This window comes from Malus sylvestris, chromosome 3 (assembly GCF_916048215.2).
Source record: "Malus sylvestris chromosome 3, drMalSylv7.2, whole genome shotgun sequence".
Taxonomy (NCBI): Eukaryota; Viridiplantae; Streptophyta; class Magnoliopsida; order Rosales; family Rosaceae; genus Malus; species Malus sylvestris.
This window is the reverse complement of record NC_062262.1, coordinates 21,895,747-21,921,612: the sequence shown is the minus strand read 5'-3', so window position 1 is coordinate 21,921,612 and position 25,866 is coordinate 21,895,747. Positions and strand designations below refer to the sequence as shown.

General features: G+C 38.2%; 2 protein-coding genes and 1 non-coding gene across 6 annotated transcripts; all 3 read right to left on the bottom strand.

Annotated features, from left to right (window-relative positions):
- Positions 1-7,562: 7,562 nt before the first annotated feature.
- On the bottom strand, positions 7,563-25,369 carry LOC126614946 (PH, RCC1 and FYVE domains-containing protein 1-like). 2 transcript variants are annotated; one of them, XM_050282655.1, is made up of 9 exons: positions 24,683-25,369; positions 23,013-23,099; positions 22,505-22,594; positions 21,766-21,846; positions 21,447-21,641; positions 19,223-21,364; positions 17,934-18,080; positions 17,072-17,457; positions 7,563-8,100 (listed from the first exon to the last, which is right to left on the bottom strand). In XM_050282655.1, exons 1-9 carry the CDS (start codon positions 24,749-24,751, stop codon positions 7,968-7,970), a joined length of 3,330 nt encoding a protein of 1,109 aa, XP_050138612.1. In that variant the 5' UTR covers positions 24,752-25,369; the 3' UTR covers positions 7,563-7,967. The 2 variants fall into 2 exon arrangements, with proteins under 2 accessions (XP_050138612.1, XP_050138611.1); XM_050282654.1 differs by lacking the exon at positions 7,563-8,100 and adding an exon at positions 16,209-16,712 and having other exon boundaries at positions 24,683-25,368.
- LOC126614948 (pentatricopeptide repeat-containing protein At5g27110) lies at positions 8,650-14,521 on the bottom strand. 3 transcript variants are annotated; one of them, XR_007620582.1, is made up of 3 exons: positions 14,226-14,521; positions 9,684-12,398; positions 8,650-9,053 (listed from the first exon to the last, which is right to left on the bottom strand). XR_007620582.1 is itself a non-coding variant. In XM_050282656.1 (2 exons), the coding sequence occupies exon 2, from the start codon at positions 12,259-12,261 to the stop codon at positions 10,162-10,164; it is 2,100 nt and encodes a 699-aa protein (XP_050138613.1). In that variant the 5' UTR covers positions 12,262-12,398; positions 14,226-14,521; the 3' UTR covers positions 9,538-10,161. The 3 variants fall into 3 exon arrangements, 1 of the variants encoding a protein (XP_050138613.1); XR_007620583.1 differs by having other exon boundaries at positions 8,650-8,792; XM_050282656.1 differs by lacking the exon at positions 8,650-9,053 and having other exon boundaries at positions 9,538-12,398.
- Positions 14,602-14,673, bottom strand: TRNAE-UUC (transfer RNA glutamic acid (anticodon UUC)). Its single transcript has one exon. It is a non-coding gene; the product is annotated as a tRNA-Glu (tRNA).
- Positions 25,370-25,866: the final 497 nt, after the last annotated feature.

The following is a 25,866-nucleotide window of genomic DNA, read 5'->3' as shown; positions in this document are numbered from 1 at the left end:
TGAAGTTTAGCCCAAGATGCTCCTTAAACCTTACAGCATTAAACAATTGAGCCTCATATGTACCAAACTCTGCACCTGAACATAGAAATATGATTAAATAATACACTGCAAATCACCCCAATCAAACTTCCACCCTAGTTTCCATTTAATCAAGGATGAAAATGCTTTAGGAATTTTGCTAGAAGTAAAATAATATAAATATCAACAATGACCTTCCTTTATTAATAATCCAAAAAACCCTCAAGGTAAAATAGTCCCACAAAAGACGCTTATTTAAAGATGAAGCGAAATGATTGTCACTATGAAAGGTCTTGTAGAAGAAATATATATTTTTTGTTTTCATTCAGTTCGATCAAACCACTTCTAGGTTTTCACTTGACCCAAATGTTAAACATTATATAACATTTCAATACCACATATAAATTGAATTCCACTCTAAGTTAGAGTACAAAAAACTTGTCATCGTCGAATTAGAAAACTGATGAGACATGAATGGGTTATAGAAAGTGCTTATGCAAGATTCTTTCATCTGCATATTTAGCAGAATGATAGCAAAACTTGACAAATTAAATTGTTCTACAATAATCTCATATTCTTGAACCACAAACCAAAATGGGATCAAAGTTAGACCATAAATGATGAGGTTAGTAACCCTTTATTAACTCTCATCCTTTTTTTGTGTTCCTAAGATAGTGTGCAGGATTCATAAGAGATTTGTGAAAACATCAAAAGCAAATTCATTCAACAAGAGCCTATCATCTGAATATCCATCGGGACGACACAGAAATCGAAGAAAATAGATTTAGACATACTTCCTTTCTACAAAACAAGAATGTGAGCATGTTTCAACCCCATTCCCTGAAAACCCAAGAAAAGTGATAGAAACAGCCCCAATTTACAAGGGACAACAAAAAATAAGAATACCTACAAAGCATGCCCATCTGAAGAAACCATATAACAAGCATTTACATGGTCCAAAATTCTCTTACAAACAAAATCTCAAAATCTCAGATGAAAAAATATCGTACTGAAAAGAACAAAAGAATGATTCCACGAACTCAAGATATTCAACAGAGAAAAATAATGTACAAAATGACACACCCCGACCTGGAATGTCCACTTGTACTCCGAATCGAGTTATGTTGGCCGATACCTGGAAGGTGACAGAGCCATAAAGTGTAGTGTAGTGGGAAAAGGATGTGAATAAATTTAAACCTAAAAGTGCCTAGTCAAAAGAGTGCTCAGGCGAGCAAGATTGAACCCATTTCACACGTGATGTCAAAGCATAAGACAGTATAATAAATAGGATGAAGGTTATACCACTGAAGATAACCATCTCCTAAGATTTGCCAGAATCCTCATTTACACATAAGCACAGCTACTAAACTTGGAGGGGCGAAAAGAAAAGTTGAGTGGGTCAGAAAATAACATTTGTAAAAACCTTTTCAAAAACATTATAACCCCTCGCCGTAAAATCAAGTATAATTTCCAAAAATATACGTACTACATATGGTAAGAAAATACTTACCGTAACCTACAAAGTCTCAAGAAATCAATAAGGCATAACTATAGCAAATAAGCACAAGGTGACCAATATCACATAATCTCGTAATATGAAAACATAACATAACAAATGCTCATCGACACATGCTGATACACGAGTCGGAGTTGCCTAATGCAACATGTACGACAAGATTGGGTGTAATAAATGCACTATAGTACTATAATCACATGAAGGCTGGCACCGAAGCGCGGTCACATACGAGTCAGAATTGCCTAATGCAATCTGTACGATAGGACTGGCACCTAACTTGGATCCAAGGCGAGCAAACGGTGAGGATGTGAACATACACGTGAAAGACTGGCCCTGGCCCTGGGCGGAGTACTAACACCAGGGTGCAGCAATGATGAGCAGATGACATAAACAAAATCGTGCCACAAAGATTCGATAACTCTAATCAACGTAGTAATAATCACAACTGTAATTATAATATCATGGTATCTCATGCATACCTGTGAACCTATAGGGTGCAGAATAATTCCCTAAGTTCAGTGATTTCACTACTTCATGTAATTTTAGTCTAAGCAAGGCATACATAGTATATTCTTTTCAAAGTATAATTGGAAACTAGCAAGTATGCGTATACTTATACAAAGAAATGACCCAATCACAGTTACGTAGTCGAAACGAAGCCTCCGAGCCTTGCTTAACCCCGTACGCCCTCGGGATATGTTTCCCCTAAATGTGAAATTACTAATTTAATTAGTTTAATAACATGTATACGGAAACTTAAATAAAACCTCCTTAGATTGCTCAAACATAGGGTTTGAATATACGAAATCAAACTGGTCGACGTCACAGACCTACACAAATTGACAGAAGGTTAATCGAAGGCCGGACGCGCCACCACGCACCGGCTAAGGCGCGGCCTTACACGCCACCACGCGCAGGCAAAGCCCTGCAGTCGTCAAGAATATTCCGTTAGTTTGATAGAATATTCCGTTAAATAGCTAACAGAGTTTAACGACATTACCTGACGCCATTAGAATATTCTGTCAACTTACGGAATATTATGTCATCTTCTCCGGTTGTCGTCGTTGTCCGCCTCCATCTGAACTCACCGGAATCTTGAAATTTTCGCCGGTTTCTGGGTAAAATTTCAAACCTTCATATCTTCTTCGTTTCTCAACCATTTTTCATAAAATTTATATGGAAATGAAGCTTATGAAGAGAAGAACACGATTGTAGCTTTTAAGGTTGTTTCTCCTTCAAACTCCGACTTCTCGAAACCTTATGTTTCGAGGTTGTTTCTCCTTCAAACCTTCACTAAAGACCTCAAGGAGTTAAGTGGAGGCCTTTAGACTGCCTAAAAACTTGTAACTCGCTCATAACTCGTCGGAGAAAAACTGAGCTGAGTCGGAGCTTCCGAGTTCAACATCTAAAACTCGGTCAAACCACAATCCAAGGGCACGGTTGTGTTTGTCGTGGTGAGACGAGTTCGATGGTGTGGTTTTCAAGCCATGTTTGTGTGTTTTGGTGTCTGTTTGAGGGAGTTGCAGAGTGAGAGTGTGAAAGAGAGTCTTTGGGAGAGAGATAGTTGCTTTCTGAAAATGACAGTGAGAGGGAGTTCCTGATTGGTGAGGTAAGAAAAGGAAAAAATGTGAGTGGTGGAGAGGGATTTGAGGAAGTTGATTGGTGACGGGAACCAGATCCACCAATTAAGAAAGGGATTGGTGGATTTTGTACTATTTTTAATGTACAAAATCTGCCTTCCTACAGTATTTCAGGGACTGATAAATTTGTACGCGCGTGTACAAAAATACTCATAATTAACGTACTTTAACGCAACGTAACTTTTTCATTACAAATCCGATTCAGGTCTAACTTGAGTCCACGCGTTTGTGACGACGAGTACTATATCCTAACTGTTGGAAATCGAACCCAGGTCTCCTGGGTGAAAGCCATATATCCTAACTGCTAGACGACAATGGATTATTGATTCTATGTCTAAACATTTTCATTACTAACAGTTAGTCTTTTGAACGGGAAGACGTGATAGACGATACAATTAAGAGCTTATATTATCCGGTTGATTAACAGTGTTATGTATTATATTCATAGATTAACGACTCTACCAGTTAACCTTGTTGGGCAACTTTTCTTAGGCTATACATATCTTAATCTGGTGCTTAGGCCATGCTGCTTCTTAGAGCATCCAATGGTGGCTCTAAATAGAGTCCCTAAATATAAGGACCTAAGACTTCCAACGAACTGAAATTGAAGACCTCAAAGTATCCCAATATATAGGGAGTCATTGTATATCTCAAATAAATCCTCAAATGTGAGGACTTTATATAGAGACTCAAAGAGTTGGACCATGTTGATTTTGAGTGGGAATGTTGTGTGCAATAGCTGTTTTTTTTTTTTTTTTTTAAAGCCCCTAAACGAGTCCATAAAGTTGGTGGTGGGAGCCTCTAAGTAGGAGCATTTCATTTAATGATGCAAGGACATGTATGAACAACATTGAGATACGAATTGAACTTGGGCTTCTATTAGTGTTATAGTACTCTCTACCAACTGTAGGGGCCACCATTGCAACTTTGGCAGGATAGACCTTTACTATTTCAAAAGATCAAATTGTTTCTATCATTCCATATGTGCCAGCAAAGGAGGAGAACCCTACTAAAATCAAACAACTCCACCTCATTGCTAGCATTCAACTCTGAGTTAACCAATCAATTAAATAAATCCCAACACTAACAGGAAAAGGGCCACTGGATATTCTCCAAACTTGTTGAGCAAAGTTGCATCTTATGAAAATATGTTGTTGATCTTCTTCACCAATATTACAAAAAGGACAAACAAGACTAGTATTAGGAAAAGATTTGTGAAATCTCAATCGTGTGTGGAGCCTAAAGCGGTTGGGAATAAGTACCTATCCCTTACGGGAATCGAATCTATGTCTGCATACCTGTAAAAAATGAGAAATCGAAAATACCCAAACCCTGGGCACAGCAAACTATTAGCTTAGTAATAGAGTGCACCGCTGATAATTGTGTCGTTGTGTCTGGGTTGTGAGGGCTCCCACAAAAAAGAAGCCAACAAAATCTTTTTATCTTTTGTGGAATTAAAATTTCCACATTTTATTCAATAACACAGGATATAGGTGTATTGTTGCTTAACTTGCAACCAAGTTGCTGACTTTACAATGAATTCACCATTAGCAAAAGGACAAATCAATAAGGTCTTGTTCCAACTATTGTTATCAATAAAATCACAATCACAAATTCCAATAAGCATTCCCTCTTTAGGATTCAGGTAAAAGATGGAAAAGAAGGAAAGGAAAACCCCAATTATAGGTCAAGACCTGAATGTCCTTGCCTTTTCCCACAATCCATCTCAAACCTATTAAAAGAATATCCCTAGAATTTAAGACTCCCTTTGAGCTAGGGAATGATGTTGTTTTACTTTAGTACTTAACAAACTCCCATTTCTTAGGACATTTAAAACAAGCCATGACCTAATTAGGCATGCCAAATAAGTTAGATTTAATTAAGGTTAGGGTACCCACATGTGGGACCATGATTTTTCAAGGCTGGAGTAAGACTCATCAGCATACACTTATCTTAGAAGTCCAGTCATGGACTCACTAGCTCCAAGTGGAGCTAGAGCAGACAAAGCAGCGGTGCCGTCATCACCTTGTTCCGAGGCAATACATGAAGTCCGAACAACTATACTAGATGACCATGCTTGTCCGGCAAGATACGCGATCTGGTTCGGATATGGACTTAATCAGATCCTAATAAATCTTAGAGTTCCTACAATCTAAGAATTGGCGCCGCAAATAATCACAACTCTTAAGAGGGCGCAATATCTACTTAGATATCCTCTAGGATCCTCCCGTCTTAGAACGAGGATTTTATCCTTAAAATGTCTCTTTCTCCACTATATAAATACACTCATCTAGGGTTCATCTTTGGTAAAGCAATTCCCATACTTGAATTCTCTTGCCCACTGCTTAAGTATAAAACTGCTTACTAACTTGATAGTTGTTAGTGCATTTTTTGGTTTCCCTCCTATTTTCCAATGACCTCTTATTTTTCAATGACCCAAAAAATCATTTCCCAAGCGTAAACTTACCAAACATGAGAAATGCAACCGTTTTCCATTCTCAAACCCTCTTTCCCACATACCAAATACATCAACACGTGTCCTTAAGGATACCATGAATACAAGGCCCATCTATTTGAGCATTGTATACTTGAGCGTTCTCAAGATTCATTAAACCTAATTATTTTAAGTGCGACAAGTTAGCCACTCAATACTACGGTCTGATGATATTCCTCTTCACTTGTAAGTGAGAGATCTTGGGTTTAAATCTCGTGGATGGCGAATTCGATACCAAATTAGTTTGCTCATTGTGTGGTTTAGTCAAACTCCCTCTTCCCTTCAGCTAAAAATTATTCTTTTTTTTTTGGTCAAAAATAAAACTTCATTAATGTTCGGGAATATTACAACCCTTCAAAAACAAAGAAGATATAAAACAAAATAAAGAGGCCCAAGTAATAGGAGAGCAACAATCCAAAAGAGAGCCCCATACTAACTTAAGCCCAAAGAAAGTAAAGATAACAAAGCATAACAAAGAAAACCCTATAAACCAAAGCGAGCAGCAAACCGCCAGTAGCCACCAAGGTCGCCGCCAGGGAGGAAAAAAACCCAATCAAGAAGTCGAAGAAAGCAACGTAGCACCACAACAGCCCCAAAACAGAAAAGGCACATGAACCAAAGAGTAGATTTGAAAGTGTTGTGCCAAATCAAGACACCCGCCACACTATCCGCAACTATAACTGCAAGGGAGGTCAAAACAAGTAGCAGGAGGAGAGGAAAGACAAAGGCAATGTGTAAAACACCCTTGTTACAACGTGAGTCGTACCACACCGCCAAATTTTGTCGGCATGCCAGTTCGGCAGCGGGTAGGGGGAATAGGTCAAGTGGCAAGACCAGATCCAACACTCCAAAATCTAAAACTTGGTTATGGGAGGGGAAATATGAGGGATAGCAAAGAGGATGAGAAAATATGAGGTGGGGGTATGTTGAGAAAGGGGAATGGGGTTGGTGGGTAAGGAAAAGAAAATTGAAAATAGAACTTAGAGAGAAGATGAAAGAGATGAGGAAAAGGAGGGAGACCTCAATCCAGAGGAACGAAAGAGGTGATGATCGTCGAAAAGGCATGCCAAGGACCCAAAAATCGGCAAAGCCGATTTGATGCGGTGGGAGCCAAAATAGGGTGGGGGAGAGGAAGAAAAAAGGGAAGGAAAACGAGAAAGACGGCTGTGGAAGGTGTAGGATGGCATGGAATAGGCTAGGAGGAGGAAAGGAGAGGGTGCCGCCAACCCAAGTCTTAGCAAAGGGCTAGCATCGCCATTGAAGCTAGGGTTTGGTGCTCTTTCAATTAAAATATCCCTTCATCAAACAAATAAAGTGCAATTGAAGCTAAAAATTATTCTTTGAATGGAAGGCGTGATAACCGACATAATAATATGATTTTATTTTTATTCTGAAGTCACACTCTAAAAGGTAGGATCAGTTCACAATGGGGCTCAGAAATGCTAAAGATATTTCAGCCTATTTCTAGCCACAATTAAATGACACACGTCCTCTCAAGATTTTCAACCAAAGAATCACGTATGTTTTGTCAACTTTGTGTCTCAAACCCAAAACCAGAGAACTCCAACAAATTGCGCCGTGTAGGCGTTGGGCATTATTCATGGAGTGACTACATCAATTGACCATGTTGGGCTACTTTGCTTATTGGGCCGTATTGAGTTTAATGCGGTTATTAGCTTTAGCATGCCGATACGTGAGTCCAATTGAAGAGGCTACTTTGCTTTTTTGGGCCGTGTAGACTCTGGATGCAAGTAGATGATTTCTATTGAACTTTAGTGTGTCATTGTGTCATATAGCGACTAACAAATCACGCGTTACTGAATTAGGCATAAATCCAGTGTTCCTCGTCTTTTCATACAAGTCTATTGCCCTGTGAGCTTGGCCATCTTGAAAATAAGAAGAAACTACAGTATTCACTTCACATCATATGGCAGCGTAGAGAAGGTTATATCATGTACAATGCGCGCATGTTAGCGTAGGCGATGCCTCGAACATACACAGCGTAAACACATTTATGAACCATTGCGTAAACACATTTAGGAATTTACATTTCTCACCCTCAAACCCCCACACAAGGAACATAGGGAAAAATTGGAATACAACAAAATTAGAGAAAAATGGAAAAAATTAAAAACGCAATCAAACCCATATAAAATCTCCCTCCTATACCAAACCTTTGCTTCTTCAAACCTTTATGAGAATAAAAGCCAACGCTAATTAACGAATTAGACCTTCGTAACCCAAGCTTGAACCTGAAAAAAATATCAATCCCATTTACAGATGACTGCTCTCCCACATGTCAGCGAGCCAAGTCCTCGCTCCCAATGCCTACACTAGACTTGTCTACCATCCGCACATTGTATTGTTCATATACTCTTGCTCGGTTCTCTGCCCACCACTGTTCTGCTTGTTTCTCACTAAATCGCTTCCGACTGCATTCAACAATGAATCCAACCCACTTATTAGGTAGATTCTTGCCTGAAAGCAGTCTAGAGTTTGGAAAGAGAACATTATACTATATATATACATATACACACTTTTTCGGAAAGGGAAAAATGCACCCCCACTTAGGCACATACCGTTATGTAGGCAAGTACAGTATACCTGAAACGAACTCGCTTGATATCCTTGGCACCTCCTGGTAGGGAAGTAAGTGTGATGTATACACCAGGCTCATCTTGCTCAACCTATTCAGTTTCATGATGAGATTCGTTTTCTTTAATTTTGTTCCCATTTCTGGTTGCTACATCTAGATGTCCTTGTTTGTTGTGACTTGAACTGCGGTTACTGGTGGTGTTGGACGGACCAGGATCCTCTCCTGAGCAGATGGAGAGGATCCTCCTGACCAGGCCCATCGGGCCGTTCATTTTTTATCCAACGGTTACAAACAGGGGACCCTCTAAAAGTTATAATAATTATAACCGTTGGATAAAAAATGAACGGCCCGATGGGCCTAGTCAGGAGGATCCTCTCCATCTGCTCAGGAGAGGATCTTGATCCGTGTTGGACCCATTGGAAAAAAATTGGCTGCTTGATCCATAAATGTCATCGCCCACATGAAGTCTTCAATTGTGTCCTGACCATATGGTCCATATCAAGGTGCGCAACAGAACCGTCATGAATTCTAACTTCATGTTTAAAACCAGGACTTAGTACAACAACAACAACAACATAGCCTTTTCCCACTAAGTGGAGTTAAAACCAGGACTTGGTAAACAGAACAAAATTTTGTTCATTTTAATTCGGCAAAGTAGCTTGATAAGACTTCCGACGATGTATCAAGCTACGAGCAACTATGAAAAGACCAAAACAAGCTGCACTGCCACCATTGCTTCTCCATTGTGCCTCCATCCACCTTACACCACAAGTAAGTATACGCCTAATCCTATATTGTAAAAATTAAGATGCAGGAATTATACTCTATACCCTAGATCGTACAATTAAATAAAAACTGGAGAAAATACTAATTAGGTGACCACGAAAGTAACCATAAACGCTAGATCATCACTAATCAAGAGGCAAAACCCCTTAACAAATCAGCTAACCCTTGGACTGAGCACTTCGTGCTCATTTTTTGGGTTATTGGGCTACACTCTCGAAGGAGTTTTATGCTTCCCTCAAAAAGGAAAGTAGAAAATTGCAGAAGCATAAAATTTGTGTTTGGTGCTTCTTCCAAATTCATTCTTGTATAAGGGTCTTCTTGCAGCCTAATGTACTCAAGTTTTTGAAGATGTTTAGTTTGAACAGTGTAGAAATCTATTATGTCATTACGGAAACAAAAAGAGCACAAAACCAAGATAAGCAATTGAGCAAAACAGAACATATGAAGAAAGAGTGAAACACACATGGATTATATTATGACCGGAACATTTGCATCAAAGCACTTTATTGTTCAAATAACGTATTGTATTGTTCAAAGTTGATAACAATTAGTCAAGTTTCTATGACATAATCATTTGATATGCACAACCCTACCTACAAAGAATTTATCATAACAAAAACTTGCGTGGCATACCTGCCCGATTTAAGCTTTGTGGTAAACGAACAACATTTTTAACCCTCGAGGGCTTCATATTCATCTAAAGTGTCCAGTGTTTTAGGCTTCCCAGAAGATGTCTAAGGGAGTGAATTTCTTTTCTCCATTCCGTCCAAGTCCTCGCATGATTCCAACTTCTTCAAATACAGGACAAGATTTGTTATACATTCCTCTATCATTTCTGCACGAAGGTGCAAAATATATTTGAAAATCGTTGGCCACTCATCTTAAACCCCTATCACATTCCTTTCCAGCAGTGTCATTATCAATAGTTTCACCCCCCACCTTTGACTTAGACCAAAGTACCAAATCTGACAATAAATCAGAAGCAAAGTTCCATACTACATCTCCTTGCGTCTGAAGGAACATGAAGTTCCATGAATCCTATACCAGGGATTCTCAATATGTGTCTTAAGTTCTCCAGCAAGAATATACAGATTGCTTTCTCTATAGTATATCATATATCTGCTGCTCTATTTGGAAACAACTCATCTCTCTCCATGTGACTGGCAAGACTTGCGAGACATTCATATACCATTTCTGATTGTGAGTGGGACTTGTCTTCAACAAAGAAAGGCTGGATCCTCTTGTTAATCTCAATCCAGCTACAGCCCGGATTTTTCCTTAATCCTAATTCTTTCATCTTTAATCTCACCTTCCGCACTTCATCCCATTTCTTTACAGAAGCATAAATATTTGATAACATAATATAAGTTGAAGGATCATCGGGATTCTTCTCCATTAACAACCCTGCGATTTTCACACCCAAATCTAGATCCTTGTGCAAACGACAAGCAGAAAATAGTGTGCTTAACAAGTCAACATCCTCCCTAATTTCCGGAGTTCTTTGCAAAATTTGATATGCTCCATCCAATCTTCCAGCACGTCCAAGAAGATCCATCAAACAAGAGTAGTGTTCTACTCTAGGTTTAATTCCATAATCAGTGATCATCTGACTGAAATAGTGACAACCTTCGTCAACTAGCCCCACGTGGCTACAAGCAGATAGAACCGCAAGAAGAGTAACTCCATCAGGCTTTGCATAGGACTGCTGCATTTCACCAAAAAGCTTTAAAGCTTCTAAAGCTTGACCATGAGCTCCGTATGCAGTGATCATGGAGGTCCATGACACAAGATCTCTATCTGGTAATCTATTAAAAACATCAAGTGCTTCATCCACCACACCACATTTAGCATACATATCAAGGAGAGCCCCCATCACTATTTCGTTGGTTTCCAACTCACTATCAATGAGAGTTCTGTGAATCTCCTTACCCTTTTCCAGTGCTGCAAGTTGCGAACAAGCTGATAAGATACTAGTTACTGTGATGGCATTTGGCCTTACACCAGCTACTTTCATGTCATCATACATGGCCAGAGCCCCAAAATAATCACCCACTTTCACATATCCAGAAATCATAACATTCCAAGAAGCTGCGTTTGTCTTCGGCATCTTTTCAAAGACAATTTTAGCTGATGAGACACTTCCACACTTGAAGTAGAGATCTAGGAGCGAGCTGTAAATGTAGATATCAGCCTCAATAATGTTTCTTATAATAAACGCATGTGTGAATTTTCCGTGCTGTAGTTGGGCTGACCTTGAACAGGCCAACAGTATGCTACTAAAAGTAGTTAACGTGGGAATCGTTCCTTCATCATTCATCCTTCTAAAAAGTTGGATACAGGATCTACTGTCACCTGATACACTGTATGCTGTGATCATAGAATTCCAAGAAATTACATTCTTTATTGGGATTTGCTCAAAAACCTGTTTTGCCATATCTAAACATCCGCATTTTCCATACATATCCACAAGAGCAGAACAAACAAAGGAATCCAAAACCAAGCGACTTTTTATTAACTCCTTGTGAATCTCCATACCTCTCTCTAAATCTGAAATTCTTGCACACGATGAAATAACAGTTGTAAGGGTTACTGAATTGGGCATAAATCCAGAATTCCTCATCTTTTCATACAAGTCTATTGCCTTACGAGCTTGCCCATCTTGATAATAACAAGAAATTACAGCATTCCAACATGCCACATCTCTCTCGGGCATTTCATCAAACAGTCGTATAGCACACTCAAAAATGTTGCATTTAGCATACATGCACACAAGAGAGCTGGCAACAACAATATCTGATACGAAACCAATCTTTATCAAATGGTTATGGATCATTTTTCCCAAACTAACTTCACCCAATGCACCACAGCCCTTAAGGACACTTGGATAAGTGTAACTATCAGGACAAAGATAAGGGTAGCGCAGCAAACTGCCAAAGAGGTCAAGAGCTTCGTTGAACATGAAGTTCTTGGTATAAGCTGTCATGAGGCCATTCCACAGGGAAATACTGGATGGGTTTTCAATGGATTGGAAAACAAGCTTTGCAGAGTCATAAAAATGGCAAGAGAAGTAAAAGTCTATCAGGTTTTTGCAAAGAGCAGGGTCATTCTGTAAGCCTAGAGTGAAAATCTTTTGGTGGACGAGCTTGCCTTGCTTCAGCAACTTGGAACTAATACACATTCTTAAGAGACACAATAGTTTTGTGGTGTCCATTCAAGGTGTAGTAGAGAAAAAGTGATGAGAGTGTAGAAGAATATTGTTTTGACCGAAAACTCACAAGTTGAAGTTCAGCCCACGATGTTCCTTAAACCTTACAGCATTAAACCATTGAGCCTCATATGTACCAAACTCTGCACCTGAACATAGAAATATGATTAAATAAAACAGTGCAAAACACCTCAATCAAACTTTTAAATCATGAACCCGAAACATAGTTATACAAAAACGTGAGTCAACCCATTTTTCTCAACATAGCTTACAAATATTATTCAGTTTATCAATTCCACCCTGGTTTCCATTTAATCAAGGACGAAATGCTCTATGAATTCTGCTAGAGGCAAAATAATATAAATATGAAAAACGATCTTCCAAGATTAATAATCCAGAAAACTCTCAAGGTAAAACAGTCCTGCAAACGACGCTTGTTTAAAGATAAAGCAAAATGATAGTCATTGTGCAATGTCTAGTTGAAGAAATGTATATTTTTTGTTTTCATTCAGTTCGAAAAGTTGAGAATGGTTGTTTTTCAACTGGTTATTTCACTGACTTGACAGACTCCAATCACAAATTTTTCTCTTTGATTTTAAAGTTATCCGCACCCCAAACAATACCTGACTTTTGTCCCTCGCTATATACTGTCTTTTCACACAATTTCAGGGTTAGCTGTGTAAATACTGTCTGGAAAAGAGTTGGTCAAGATGTCCCTCAACTCAACTAGACGGTAAGAAAGGCGTATACTATTAGCAACAGATAACAAAACAGTCTTGGAGAGTAACATGAGAGAACGAGAAAGACATATTCTTTCGGTAACAAGTGAAGGATTCATGAGAGATTTGTTAAAAATAAAAAAGGGACATAGGTAATCAGCTTTTGACAATTTCAGGCCGGCTAAAGTTTGCTAATATTACACGTTGGGGTTGCCCTTTCCTTTTTTTTTTTTTTTTTTACCTCTCTCTCTACGCATATTTTGTGTTTCACTTAGCAAAGGATAATGAGGTATAAAGAATCTTGAGCCTAAAATTCTTCCTGATCCCCGCTGAGGGACAATAACTTGTCCCGAAAATTATCTTCTAATTCAAAGCACAAGCTCAACATAAAACACAAAAACAAAGTCCTTACATATGCACCAGGACGACACAGAAACTTGGCAACATAAATTGAGCTATGGTATCTTTCAACACTAAGAATGTGCACATAATTCAAGTCAACCTATTTACTGAAAACCCCCAAAAAGTGATAGAAAGAAACCCCAATTTACCACTGTTCTAAAAATCCCCACCTAGCACCGCCTAGGCCCTACCTAGGTGCTAGGCGGCTGACCAGCGCTTCGATTAATTCTTAGACGTTTAAAAATTAAGAAAAGGCGCCTAGACTTGCTTAGACACCCGCCTAAATCCAGACTCACTTTGGCAGAAAATAAATAACTTTATTTTTCATTTTATTGTATTCTATAAATTATAAGAGAATTGTTGATTACCTAGATGAACACACATTATATGTTTGTTTCCCATGTTTTCATTCCGTTCTAATACTTTATAATCTATATGTCATTCTATTTTGCAATTTATGCATCTCAATGCAATTATGTATTTTTTAAGTGGACACTTATTTACATTAATATATAATAAATTTACTTAATCCGGCTAGTCCGCTTAGCTGCTAAGCTCCAGCCCACCGATTGACTGACTAGCGCCTAACGTCTTTTATAAGCTCGCAATTTACAAGCTGCAACAAAAATTAGAATACCCAAAACAAAACCCCTTTTACTTCCGCATATGCCCGTCAAACCAAACCGAACAAGAAGCATTTAAAAGATGGAAGAATAATCGAAGAGATGAAATAAGAACATCAAAGGATGATTCCACAACAAAGCCAAGATAAGGTAGGGAAGAAAGCGAAAAGTAGAACAAAAACAAGGGTCTTGAAGCAAATATGAAAAGTGGGTTATGGAGAAATACCGACGGCACCGCCGATAGCTCCGCCAATTACGGCGCCGGTGGCAACGCGAGTCAAGCAGCTGTTTTCCTTACCATCTGTGAATCCCTGTGTCAATGGTTGTGCGGATTCTGTGCGATGTTGGATGAATGAAAATTGATATGCAGAGAAGGAAGTGGGTAGGGTATTGATTTGGTGAGGAAATAATTAGGGGAAGAGGAGTGGGGCACCAATTGCTTGAGGCAGACTCAGAAGCAGAGAGCAGGGTTTTGGGCTTTTGCCGTCCGTCCGTCCGTCATTATGTTCTTGTCTTTCTGATTATCAAACTTAAAACACCCAACCTATTTTTATTTATTTCAGAGTACAAATCATTTTAATAAAATTAAAATTTAAAAAAAGTTCCGTTGCCGGGAATCGAACCCGGGTCTCCTGGGTGAAAGCCAGATATCCTAACCGCTGGACGACAACGGATTACTAAACAAAATGATAAACTTTTATTTTATATTAGAATAAATAATGGTAATCTTAACCCTCAAAGACGAGAAAAGGAAAAGATGGGCCTTGTACCTCTCTACCAACTAAACTTGATGACACTATTACAAAAACACATCTTCCCATGTATAAAACAGGAACCCGCCAACGCTTAACATTACGATTTAGTGGATTCTCTTTTTTATATATATGTAAGTAGAATGCTACCTTAGCTCAAATCTCCCACTCTATAATGTAAATATATACTTACATACTTCCATCATAGTAACTTAACATGTCATTAATATTAGTATCTTTAATTCTTGTCAACGTATTTTATGTATTGTTGAAGTTTATCGAAATTCAATAAAATAAAATGAATTTTCTTTAATAAATTATTTTTAAAATTAAACCCTATTTTTGAACTAATTAACGTGAAACTCTCTTCTTCCTATTCAACGCCACAAGAAAGCTTCCTCTTCCCCCAAACAAGTACAAAAGGTCATATAATGCCCATTGCCATTGGACCAAAAAATCATTGCCCTCGTAACCACGTAACCTATAGACAATTATGAGATTGGGGTTCAAATCTACCAAGTAACACTTTATTTCTATAAAAATTCTAAAATACGCTAGACGCTAGTTGGGCGGCGACTGGGACCTAGCGCCCAGGGCGGCTAGACGGATTTGTGAAGTCTATACTTTAGGTTTGGCTTCTCTTGTCAATATTGTAAGTGTACCACATGTTCAATCTAGCTTTAGGTTTTTCTCTATATATGGGTTGTGTTTGCTGTGAAGAAATGTATAAGGGTCTTCGTGCAACCAAATGTACTCAACTTTTTGAAAATGTTTGGTTTGATCAGTGTGGAAATCTAATATGTTATTACAGAAACAAAAAGAGCCTAAAACCAAGATGTGCAATTCAGCAAAACAGAATATACGAAGAAAGAGTGAAACGCACATGGTTTATATTATGATCGGAACATTTGCATCAAAGCACTTTATTGTTCAAATAACGTACTGAATTGTTCAAAGTTCCTCTGACAAAACCATTTGATATGTGCAGCCCTACCTACAAAGAGCAAGGTTTGTGGTAAACAAACAACGTTTTTATCCCTCGAGGGCTTCTATTTCTTCTAAAGTGTCCAGTGTTTTAGGCTTCCCAAAAGATGTCTCGAGGAGTAAACTTCTTTTCTCCATCCCGTCTAGTCCTCGCGTGTCATTTCTACAGGAAAGCGCAAAATATATTTGAAGACAATCGTTGGCCACTCATCTTAAACACCATTTTCCACACATATCGACAAGAGCATAACAAAGGAAGGAATCCTTAACCAATCGATTTTTTATCAACTCCTTGTGAATCTTCATACCTCTCCCTCAATCTCAAAGTCATGCACACGATGAAATAACAGTTGTAAGCGTTACTGAATTAGGCATAAATCCAGTGTTCCTCGTCTTTTCATACAAGTCTATTGCCCTGTGAGCTTGGCCATCTTGAAAATAAGAAGAAATTACAGTATTCACTTCACATCATATGGCAGCGTAGAGAAGGTTATATCATGTACAATGCGCGCATGTTAGCGTAGGCGATGCCTCGAACATACACAGCGTAAACACATTTATGAACCATTGCGTAAACACATTTAGGAATTTACATTTCTCACCCTCAAACCCCCACACAAGGAACATAGGGAAAAATTGGAATACAACAAAATTAGAGAAAAATGGAAAAAATTAAAAACGCAATCAAACCCATATAAAATCTCCCTCCTATACCAAACCTTTGCTTCTTCAAACCTTTATGAGAATAAAAGCCAACGCTAATTAACGAATTAGACCTTCGTAACCCAAGCTTGAACCTGAAAAAAATATCAATCCCATTTACAGATGACTGCTCTCCCACATGTCAGCGAGCCAAGTCCTCGCTCCCAATGCCTACACTAGACTTGTCTACCATCCGCACATTGTATTGTTCATATACTCTTGCTCGGTTCTCTGCCCACCACTGTTCTGCTTGTTTCTCACTAAATCGCTTCCGACTGCATTCAACAATGATATAAATTGGGAATACAGTATGAGTATACTAATGATATGTTAAACTTCTAGAGTATACTAATGATACGTTAAACTTCTATAGTGCATATAAAATTCTCACTCTCTCTCTCCCTCTCTCTCTCTCTCTCTCTATATATATATATATATATATATATATATTATTCTCTCACAGATACCGTACCAACATAAGCAATCTATGAATCCAACCCACTTATTAGGTAGATTCTTGCCTGAAAACAGTCTAGAGTTCGGAAAGAGAACATTATACTATATATATACATATACACACTTTTATCGGAAAGGGAAAAACACACCCCCCGTTATGTAGGCAAGTACAGTATACCTGAAACGAACTCGCTTGATATCCTTGGCACCTCCTGGTAGGGAAGTAAGTGTGATGTATACACCAGGCTCATCTTGCTCAACCCATTCAGTTTCATGATGAGATTCGTTTTCTTTAATTTTGTTCCCATTTCTGGTTGCTACATCTAGATGTCCTTGTTTGTTGTGACTTGAACTGCGGTTACTGGTGGTGTTGGACCCATTGGAAAGCAATTGGCTGTTTGATCCATTGGAGTCTGGTTCTTGGAATGTTACTTGACCGTTCAATCGGTCAATCGGAGGAATAGAAACTTCATTGGAAGGATCAGAACCCCAGGAAGAAGCTAGAGAGGGTGATTTGATATTCCGCACTGCTCCAACAGGCAGCCGTTCAGCCATGTCCTTCAACTGGTCAACATATACAAAACACAAAATTAACCATCAGCAAGACTTGGCCTACAAGAGCACAAGTGACTATACAGTAAGGATTTATTTGTCTCCGGCCGCTTAAATAGATCACCAGAACTGACTCAGGAAAATTATTTTAGCACATGGCACTGTAGATAATTATCGTTGACAGTTCGATGTGGTTCAACATGTCATACACATTTGTTGTGGGACAGGAAAAGAATCTCTACAAACATACTAAGCAAGCAGTCGCCACATGTCAAATGACAACCAGAATCAATCTGAGAAGCCATTTCTTCACTGTTTCTGGTGAAAAAGAACCCTTAAGTACATTTAGTTACATTTTCAAAAGATAGCAAACCTTACAACATAAAGAACAATATAATCCCCAACTAACAAATTACATTTGAGACAATGGTTAGAAAATAACAATGAAGTATTATACCAAAGCACATAAACATCCATCGTATTCTTACTTGGGCAGTAAGTGACTGGATCACTTCCTTTGCTACTTTGCGTTTTGCAGTCTCCGCATCTGCAATTGCTATTGCTTCCTTCAGCTGTTTAGTTGTTCTTTCCAGCTCAACTTCTTGTAGTTGGGCTTTCCGAGTAAGACTTTCAACCTGAAAGATAATACTAGTCAGACAAAACGCTCAAAGAGAAAACTGAACAAGTCTAATATGAATAGTTGGGTATTGGAAAGTAAATTTGAAGGGAATGGACAGCCAACAACACTCCTAACACTCCTTCGGACAAAGTAGATTCATAAAATCAATTATCTATTAAAAGTCATATTTCTGAAAGTAGAAATAGAATAATAAATTGAAACAATCATGTTATTTTCTTTCTTGGTACGTTTCTTTTTAATTATCCCTGAAAACAGTTCTTTTTCACCAGTTGATTTCTTTCTTTTGCTCTCTCTTTATTCACTCTTTGCTACATTTCTTATTGTTAATTGCTCAGCTAAACATGAAAACTCATGCATCATTGTCTGCCATTCCTTTGAGAATATTCATCTTCAACTCTGTTGATCAATTCTGCCCAAAAAATTATCGCTTGTTTCCTCCATTCATTTGAAATACTCGGTAATTGAATTTTAATTTGGCAATAATTTGACCAAAAGGAATATTTAATGTTCGTGTTGAAAGATCATTTCTTTTGTTGGAGGGGAGAGGGATTTTGATTTCTACCATTCCATTGTGTATAATTCCTATCCTAAATTAAAAAAAGAATCATACTTGTGATTTCTTATAAATTCTCACCAATAGTTAAATTATCACAAATCAGGATACTCTTCAAAACTCCACAATTAAAATAAGTTGTAGGGGTTTAATTTCCGTCACTACACAAATAAGGAGTCACACTTTAAGAGGGCTTTGAATTTAAAAAAAAAAAAGGGTTTGGTAAGGGACTTTTTATTAGTTCTCCATACTTAATTTCATGAAATTAAAATTGGTGAATGGAGAAAAAGACATCAAGTAAAGTCAATTTTCCACTAGTAGCTGACTTGCAAGAGAGCCGTGCGCCTATACTAGTTGAAAAACAAATAAGGAGTCACACTTTAAGAGGGCTTTGAATTAAAAAATTAAAAAATAAACAAAGGGTTCGGTAAGGGACTTTTTATTAGTTCTCCCATACTTAATTTCATGAAATAAAATTGGTGAAAGGAGAAAAAGATATCAAGTAAATTTTCCACTAGCAGCTGACTTGCGAGAGAGCCGTGCACCTATACTAGTTGAAAAATAAAAATATAAGTAGTGGATACCTGTGATCTTAGTTTGATAACCTCCTGGCTAAGGCTTTCATTTGTCCTTTTAGCATCATCTACAACAATCTTTGGCGATGTGAGTCCTCCCAAAGTTGGAGTTGGTGTTGTAGAACGAGGTGGGCTGGGGCGCCTTGAAATTGGGGATGTAGCTCGAGAAATGATTCTTGATCCAGGAACAGAAGCTGAGAAAAACTTCTTGGATGACCCAAACACTGGATTAAAAGTTTTAGAAATATTAAGAGCTCCCCACTGTGAGCCTCCATTTGGAACAGGTGACACTCGACTGCTGTTAAATTCTAGTTTCTTATTTTTCTTTGATGAACGGGTTTCCACATGCTTCAGAGATTCCATTGAAGAAAACCTGGCAAGTTGCACCCGAGATCTGGAGTCCAACTTATCATCTTTATCAATAAGCTCATTTGACCCCTGATTGATACTTCCTCTTCTGCTTACAGAGGTCTGGGATGAAGTGCCAGTTTCAGCAGCTTTTCTCAGTTTATTAAAACAATTATCACAGACACGATAAGGTTTGCTGGGATTTGGGGCCATGGAAACCTTGAGGGATTTCTTACTGCTGCAAGAATGACAAAAAACAAGCCCACAATTATAACAATTATGGCGTTTTCTTTTAAAATTAAAAGGAAGCCGGCAACCCGAACACATTGACTGATCAACTCCTGAAACCCATTTATGAAGGCAAATAACTGCAGTAAAATTAGCACCGCAAGCAATACTCTGGACTTGCTTATCTTTCAGAGCTTCAACTAATGTTGGGGAGTTCCGGTCATCTATATTCCCATGACCTAAACGACCATTTGCTCCTTTTCCCCAAGTATACACTTCAGGTCTTGAAGTTAAAACTGCAACATGATAGGTACCACAAGCAATCTCTTCCACATAACTTTTGGAGAGCTTTCCCTCAACTCGAGTGGGGAGCTTTCCATCAGCTTGAGGATTTCCTAACTGGCCATAAACAGGACTTCCCATTGTGTAGACATGACCAGATGTTGTAAGAGCAACTGTCATACTATGTCCACAAGCAACTCGACAAAAATTGGGTTCAACAAGAGCGGCAACACAGGTAGGCACAAGTTTTGCTTCCTTGTCACCATGCCCAAGCCTACCGTTATCACCATCTCCCCAAGTGAACAGCTTTCCCAATGAACAGTTGCTGGCACTTGAATTCCCAACCATGACTTCTACAACTGCAGCAGTATGCCAAACGCCACAAGCTGCTTGTACAGTGCGAAGGCCCTTTAGGGATTCTACTTCCCTGGGAATTGAAACACTTTTCCGATCACCATGGCCCAGAACACCAAATGTGCCATCACCAAAAGTAAACAACTGCCCAGCGGATGTTACAACTGCTGTGTGCCAGGGCCCACAAGATATGGATGAGACATGTATAGCCTCCAAGGGTCCATTTACTCTTTTGGGGACCCAATGGCTCACTTCATTTCCATGTCCAAGTAGACCAAAATTGTATGTTCCATCACCCCATGTGTACAGATCACCAGAAAGGGTAACAGCACAAGTATGGTACTCACCACAAGCAACAAGCTCAATGTTGATATTACTAAGTGCATCAATGAGCTTTGGTTGCAAAACGTCAACATCTACACCATGCCCAAGCCTGCCCCCTGACTCCTCTCCCCAAGAAAAAATCTCCCCTTGCTTAGTTACTAAAGCAGCATGACGACCACCACAGGCAATGTTTTGGACGTCAAGTACAACTTTAGATTCTAAGGCTTTGGGCAACAAAGAATCCATTTTTGCACCAAAACAGCTTCCAACTCTGTGAGAACCACCACCCACAACACCATCTCCTATGCCTTCTCCCCACATGAAAACATCTCCCAAGGCATCACCATCATCATGACCAGAACCTTGGCTTGATGAGCTAACAGCACTGGATAGACTAACTCTAAAAGCATCCATTGCCATTGCCTTCATCTGCCCAGGTACACCGTCTGAGCCACCAGATGACACAGAATGTACTGAAGCACTAGCCGAATCTGAAGGGAAGAAACCCTTGGGAGGAGGAACAGCATACAGTATCACATCTGAAAGTGCCTTATCCAGACCATTTTTAGGAGGACTTTCATATGGACTATGAAGGCGAAGGTGATCTGCACTATCCTGAATTGAACGAAATAAAAGAATATAATTTACATTTTGAATGCAAGTGAGGAAGAGCATACAAAGGAAAAAGAAGCCATACCTTCTGTAAGCTATCGTTACTACCAAATGGAGAATTTAGAGGAGAGCTTCTCCGCGTGTATGTTCTAGGGCTATTTGCTTCAGATGGAATTCCATCACTCCTTGACTCTGTTCTCCATTTTCGATGATGGCTTCGGGATATCAATGCTTTTAAGCCACTAAACCAAACCTCAGCTTCATCTTTATCTTTGCAAATCTAGTACAGAAGAATCATATCACTGAATATATACACTTTAAAACAATAGTAAAACCATTCTACTATGACCATAGGGTAGAACGAAGGACAAGATAGCAATCAAAGAGAGTAGATTGAAGCTTACCAAATCTAGTGATCTGTCACTATATATTAAAGAAAATGACTGGTACTCCTTCTCAGGCCGTGGATACCTTTGAAAGATTGGCTGGAAGAAATAGGGGCCATGTTTTATCAGTACAAAACAGAAAGGTTTTATCTTTTAATTTTTTACTCATACATTAGCATCATGTTGCTGCAGATGCATAAAGATATGGAGCTCCTGATTAAATTAAAAAGAAAACAATACGCAAGCACAAATGCACACCCACTGAGGTATGACAGTTATAATGAGAAATCGCCAGTATCACAATTATCATACAAATCAAAATACTAAAAAAAATCATCCTTAAAATTAGTAAATTCAAGGAGGAAGGAGGAGAAATGGCACAAGAATAGAGAAATCCAAGGCTTCTTATGATCCAGAATGGCACATGACATATACCAGTACTACACACACAGTGGTATATATTTAAAGATGGAAAAGAGAAAATAAAATACAAACAGGTAACCCATGGCTAAATACGGTCAAAATATCTAGCTTGTCCACAATCAGTGGTTTCTGGTTTAAAAGTTAAAGTTACAACTTAATCGTATATTAAACGCAAACCAATTTTTTTCCAGCATCATTTTCAATAAAAAAATCATCAAAATGACGTAGTCATGCAACCACATTGTAAAAAAAAATAAAATTAGTAATATAAATATAGTCAAAATCATGTGAGTGGAGATATACAGGTTATGCATCTTCACAGTTAGACACTTACAGTGCGTTGCCCAGAAATAATTCTAGACACATGGCTTAGCTTAAGGAGCTTTTCCTCCTTCCCAGAGAACCATATTAGAACGGATTCATCCTGAAAGTAGAAAGCAATGATGAATTATATCTATTAACAGGAAAAATAATGTATGACAGTGTCATGAAACTACTGTATTGAAAAGTACAAAAGCTTGTAGCCACAATTACATGCCTCATGAATAAATATCATAAAAGATTGTTGATGAGAAAGGAATCAGATGAAACTGTTGAAGAGGATCTGGGTAGGTGTACTTAATTAGTTTAATAGGATTTTATTCTGCCTGATGTAGGTGCTGAATATGATCATGTAGTTAAATCTTTCTATGTTTAAGGATGGGTTGAGAATGGATGGAAGTAAAGGATGCATATGGTACTCTTGCAAGGAAAAAAAAAGAACAATATGGATATGAAGAAAGGCAGACACAAACACAAAATTAAAATAGTAAATCAGAAAGAAAATTCAGGATCAAACTTACATTGGAAAGACGAAATGGACAAAACTTTGGCTTCCCCCTTCTTCCATACTTGAGCAAGCATGCCCCTTTCTTTAGAGCAGTAATAGCCTGTCGTAAGAAACAGTCAAGAGTCTACCATAAGCATATTCAGCACTTTTATGTATGAGAAGAAAATACTAAGAAAAGAATACTAGAGAAGTACACGAAAGGATAAGTAAATTATTTATTCATTAAACACCTAAATAATAAAAATATGAAAAGGACAAAGACATTTTAAGATAGAATATACATAGGAGCGAGCATTCAAACTGAGTTCTAGTATACAATTCCTTTTAATAATTCATACTGAGTTTTGCTATCATTTGGTATACAATTCCTTTGAAGGATCAGCACACTTAATTCAACCAATGAAAAATCAAACTGAATTAAGTGAAAGATGACATAACCACTCATAACAATTCAATCTATACTTGTATTAATCCCGGGAAGAGGTGCTCCACAGGTTATGAATGCAAAATTCCTAAGCACCAGTTTGAAGTGTTGATAGAAGGAAGTGAAACCTATCAGCAAGGTGGGAATAAGAAAGAAAGTTCCTATCTCCAAATGTTACAAAAGCATTCAGTTCCATCATTATTCAATTATTGCCCCAGATTATCTAATATTTTTACTTTTTAATTTTATCAAAGAAAATTCGAGATTATATTGCCAACATCCTCCACCTCTACTACATTAAAATCAATCCCAAATTGACATGCTTCTTTGCTTTGGAATCCTATGGTCTCTAACCCTCCCTTTTGAATGAATATAATTACACTGCAACCACTTAAAATCATTCATATTTCATGTTTTCCAAATTATGTGCATCAACCATCATCATTTGCTACTTGCTAGGAACAAATACTGCTCCTGATCCAGTTTTGGTTCCTTGGTTTGTGTAGATTAAATACATTGTATGTGATAAAACAACAATCAATTTTTTGAAGAACAATCAATACATTGTATGTCATAAAACAACAATCAGTTAAATTGATCTTTTATTTTTTGTTTGTTTGCAAGGTAACGCAACTCGATTGCTAAACACATACGTGAACCCCAAACAGCTGTCATCCCTAAACTTAGAGCAACCAAGATACTTCCCTTCAACTATCCAACCCCCAAACCCATATCGCAGAAAGTAGTGGAAAAAAAATAGTGAATTTCAATAATGTGACCAGAACAAAATATACAATGCATAACTAGCTAACTCAGAATCACGTGTATAAATAGGAAACCCATAAACCCAGTAGTCAATTGTCTTTCACTCCATTTGAGCAACACCCCCAAATATCAATGTTAGCAAAAACTAAACTCCACGACTTCATCTAAATGTAGTCCTATAAAATCCACAAGCTGCAATCGCTGCACATCCCACGAGTTACAATCTCATTCAACTAATCCTTTCATCCAATAAGCAACTCATTGCCACTTGATCACATTGAACAAAACTCACAACATCATTATCGCCATCATCACCACCACCACCAATATAGCGTCTCATACAACAAGATAAACCACTCAATTTTGGATCAAATAACACCTCCTTATTAGTTTAAGCAAATTACAAAGCATTCAACATTTACAGCAACACCATTAAACAGCAGAAAATAAAATTAAACCCAAAAAATAATCGAAACCAATTCGTAGAACAATACCTGCTCGATGTCTCTTTCAACGGGGCCGGTCCTGCTAAGATCCGAACCCATCCTATCGGTCCGCGACATTTCTTCTCCTCCTCAGAAACCCTAAACAAGTCAAGGTTCTAAACCCCAATTCGGGACTCAACCACTCTCGTACCCAAACACCGCCATTCACAGACTCTAAACTCAGCCGCCAAGTGGAACCCCATATCCTCGTCCCCAAACAGGCGCCAATCTCCACCGACACTCAAATCCACCATCGTCGGCACCTTTAGTCCAACTCCAATCCAGCTCCCTCAGTCCGTACAGAAGCCAACACACTCAGAGTCTTGGAGTCTTCACGTCTTTAGGTGAAGTCCAGAAGCTTCGTCGTCCGGCGCCGAACGAAGCCGAGAGAGAAATGGAGCGAGAGTTCAGTGATTCCGAGAATTGAGGAAGCGGCGAGTCGACGAGTCACCGAGTGGCTGACTCCGGAGATTGTGAGGGAGAGGGAGAGACAGAGAATCTAGAGGAGGAGAAAGTGAGGGAAAAGGAGAGGATGATCTGATTTTTGGTTGTGAGTTGCAGAGGAGGAGAGAGAAACAGCTTTAATCCAGAGAGAGAGGAGAGAGAGGTGGAATTATTTTCTTTTTCTTTCTTTTTTCTGCAGAAAAAGTGTAAGAAATTATATGATAAAATGATGGCGAGACCTCGAAGTAGAATGGTTGAAGAGAAAAGGAGGTCAGGGGAAAAGAAGATACCCGAGTTAATTTCCTCATTTGAGTCATTTGACGCTTGGGAAAAAAATAATATTTTATCATTTGGCACTAGATTTTTGGTCTTTTTGTCCTTTTCTTCTCTCTAATTTGTTGCTTCAAATTACTAAATTTCTATTTATAAGTGGTAAAAAATATCACTAGACTTCTAATTTATTGTTATTGATGAAAATGATGCACATTTTTATTTTTTATCTTTGTTTTGTTATTGGTGAAAATTTTTAAAAAAACATAGAAAATAAAGAAAAAGATGTTCATTTCTCGTATATTTTCAATCTCAACACAACAAATCTATATTATCTATTAATAGAGTTATTATACAAAATAGTTCTTGACATGTGTATGACCAATAGAAATGGTGCCTGAGATTTAAAATCAATAGAAATAGTCCTGAGCTTGTCCACCATCCATGATTTTTGTCATTCCGTTAAAAACTCTTTGGAC

Excerpts from the sequence above, each read along its gene's own strand:
- LOC126614948 (XM_050282656.1), bottom strand. The coding sequence starts at position 12,261 with ATGGACACCACAAAACTATTGTGTCTCTTAAGAATGTGTATTAGTTCC.
- LOC126614946 (XM_050282655.1), bottom strand. The coding sequence starts at position 24,751 with ATGTCGCGGACCGATAGGATGGGTTCGGATCTTAGCAGGACCGGCCCC. Across the intron at positions 21,642-21,765 it reads GTGACAGATCACTAGATTTG|ATTTGCAAAGATAAAGATGA; the intron begins GTAAGCTTCAAT and ends CTTCTGTACTAG. Across the intron at positions 17,458-17,933 it reads TCCAGTCACTTACTGCCCAA|TTGAAGGACATGGCTGAACG; the intron begins GTAAGAATACGA and ends TATGTTGACCAG.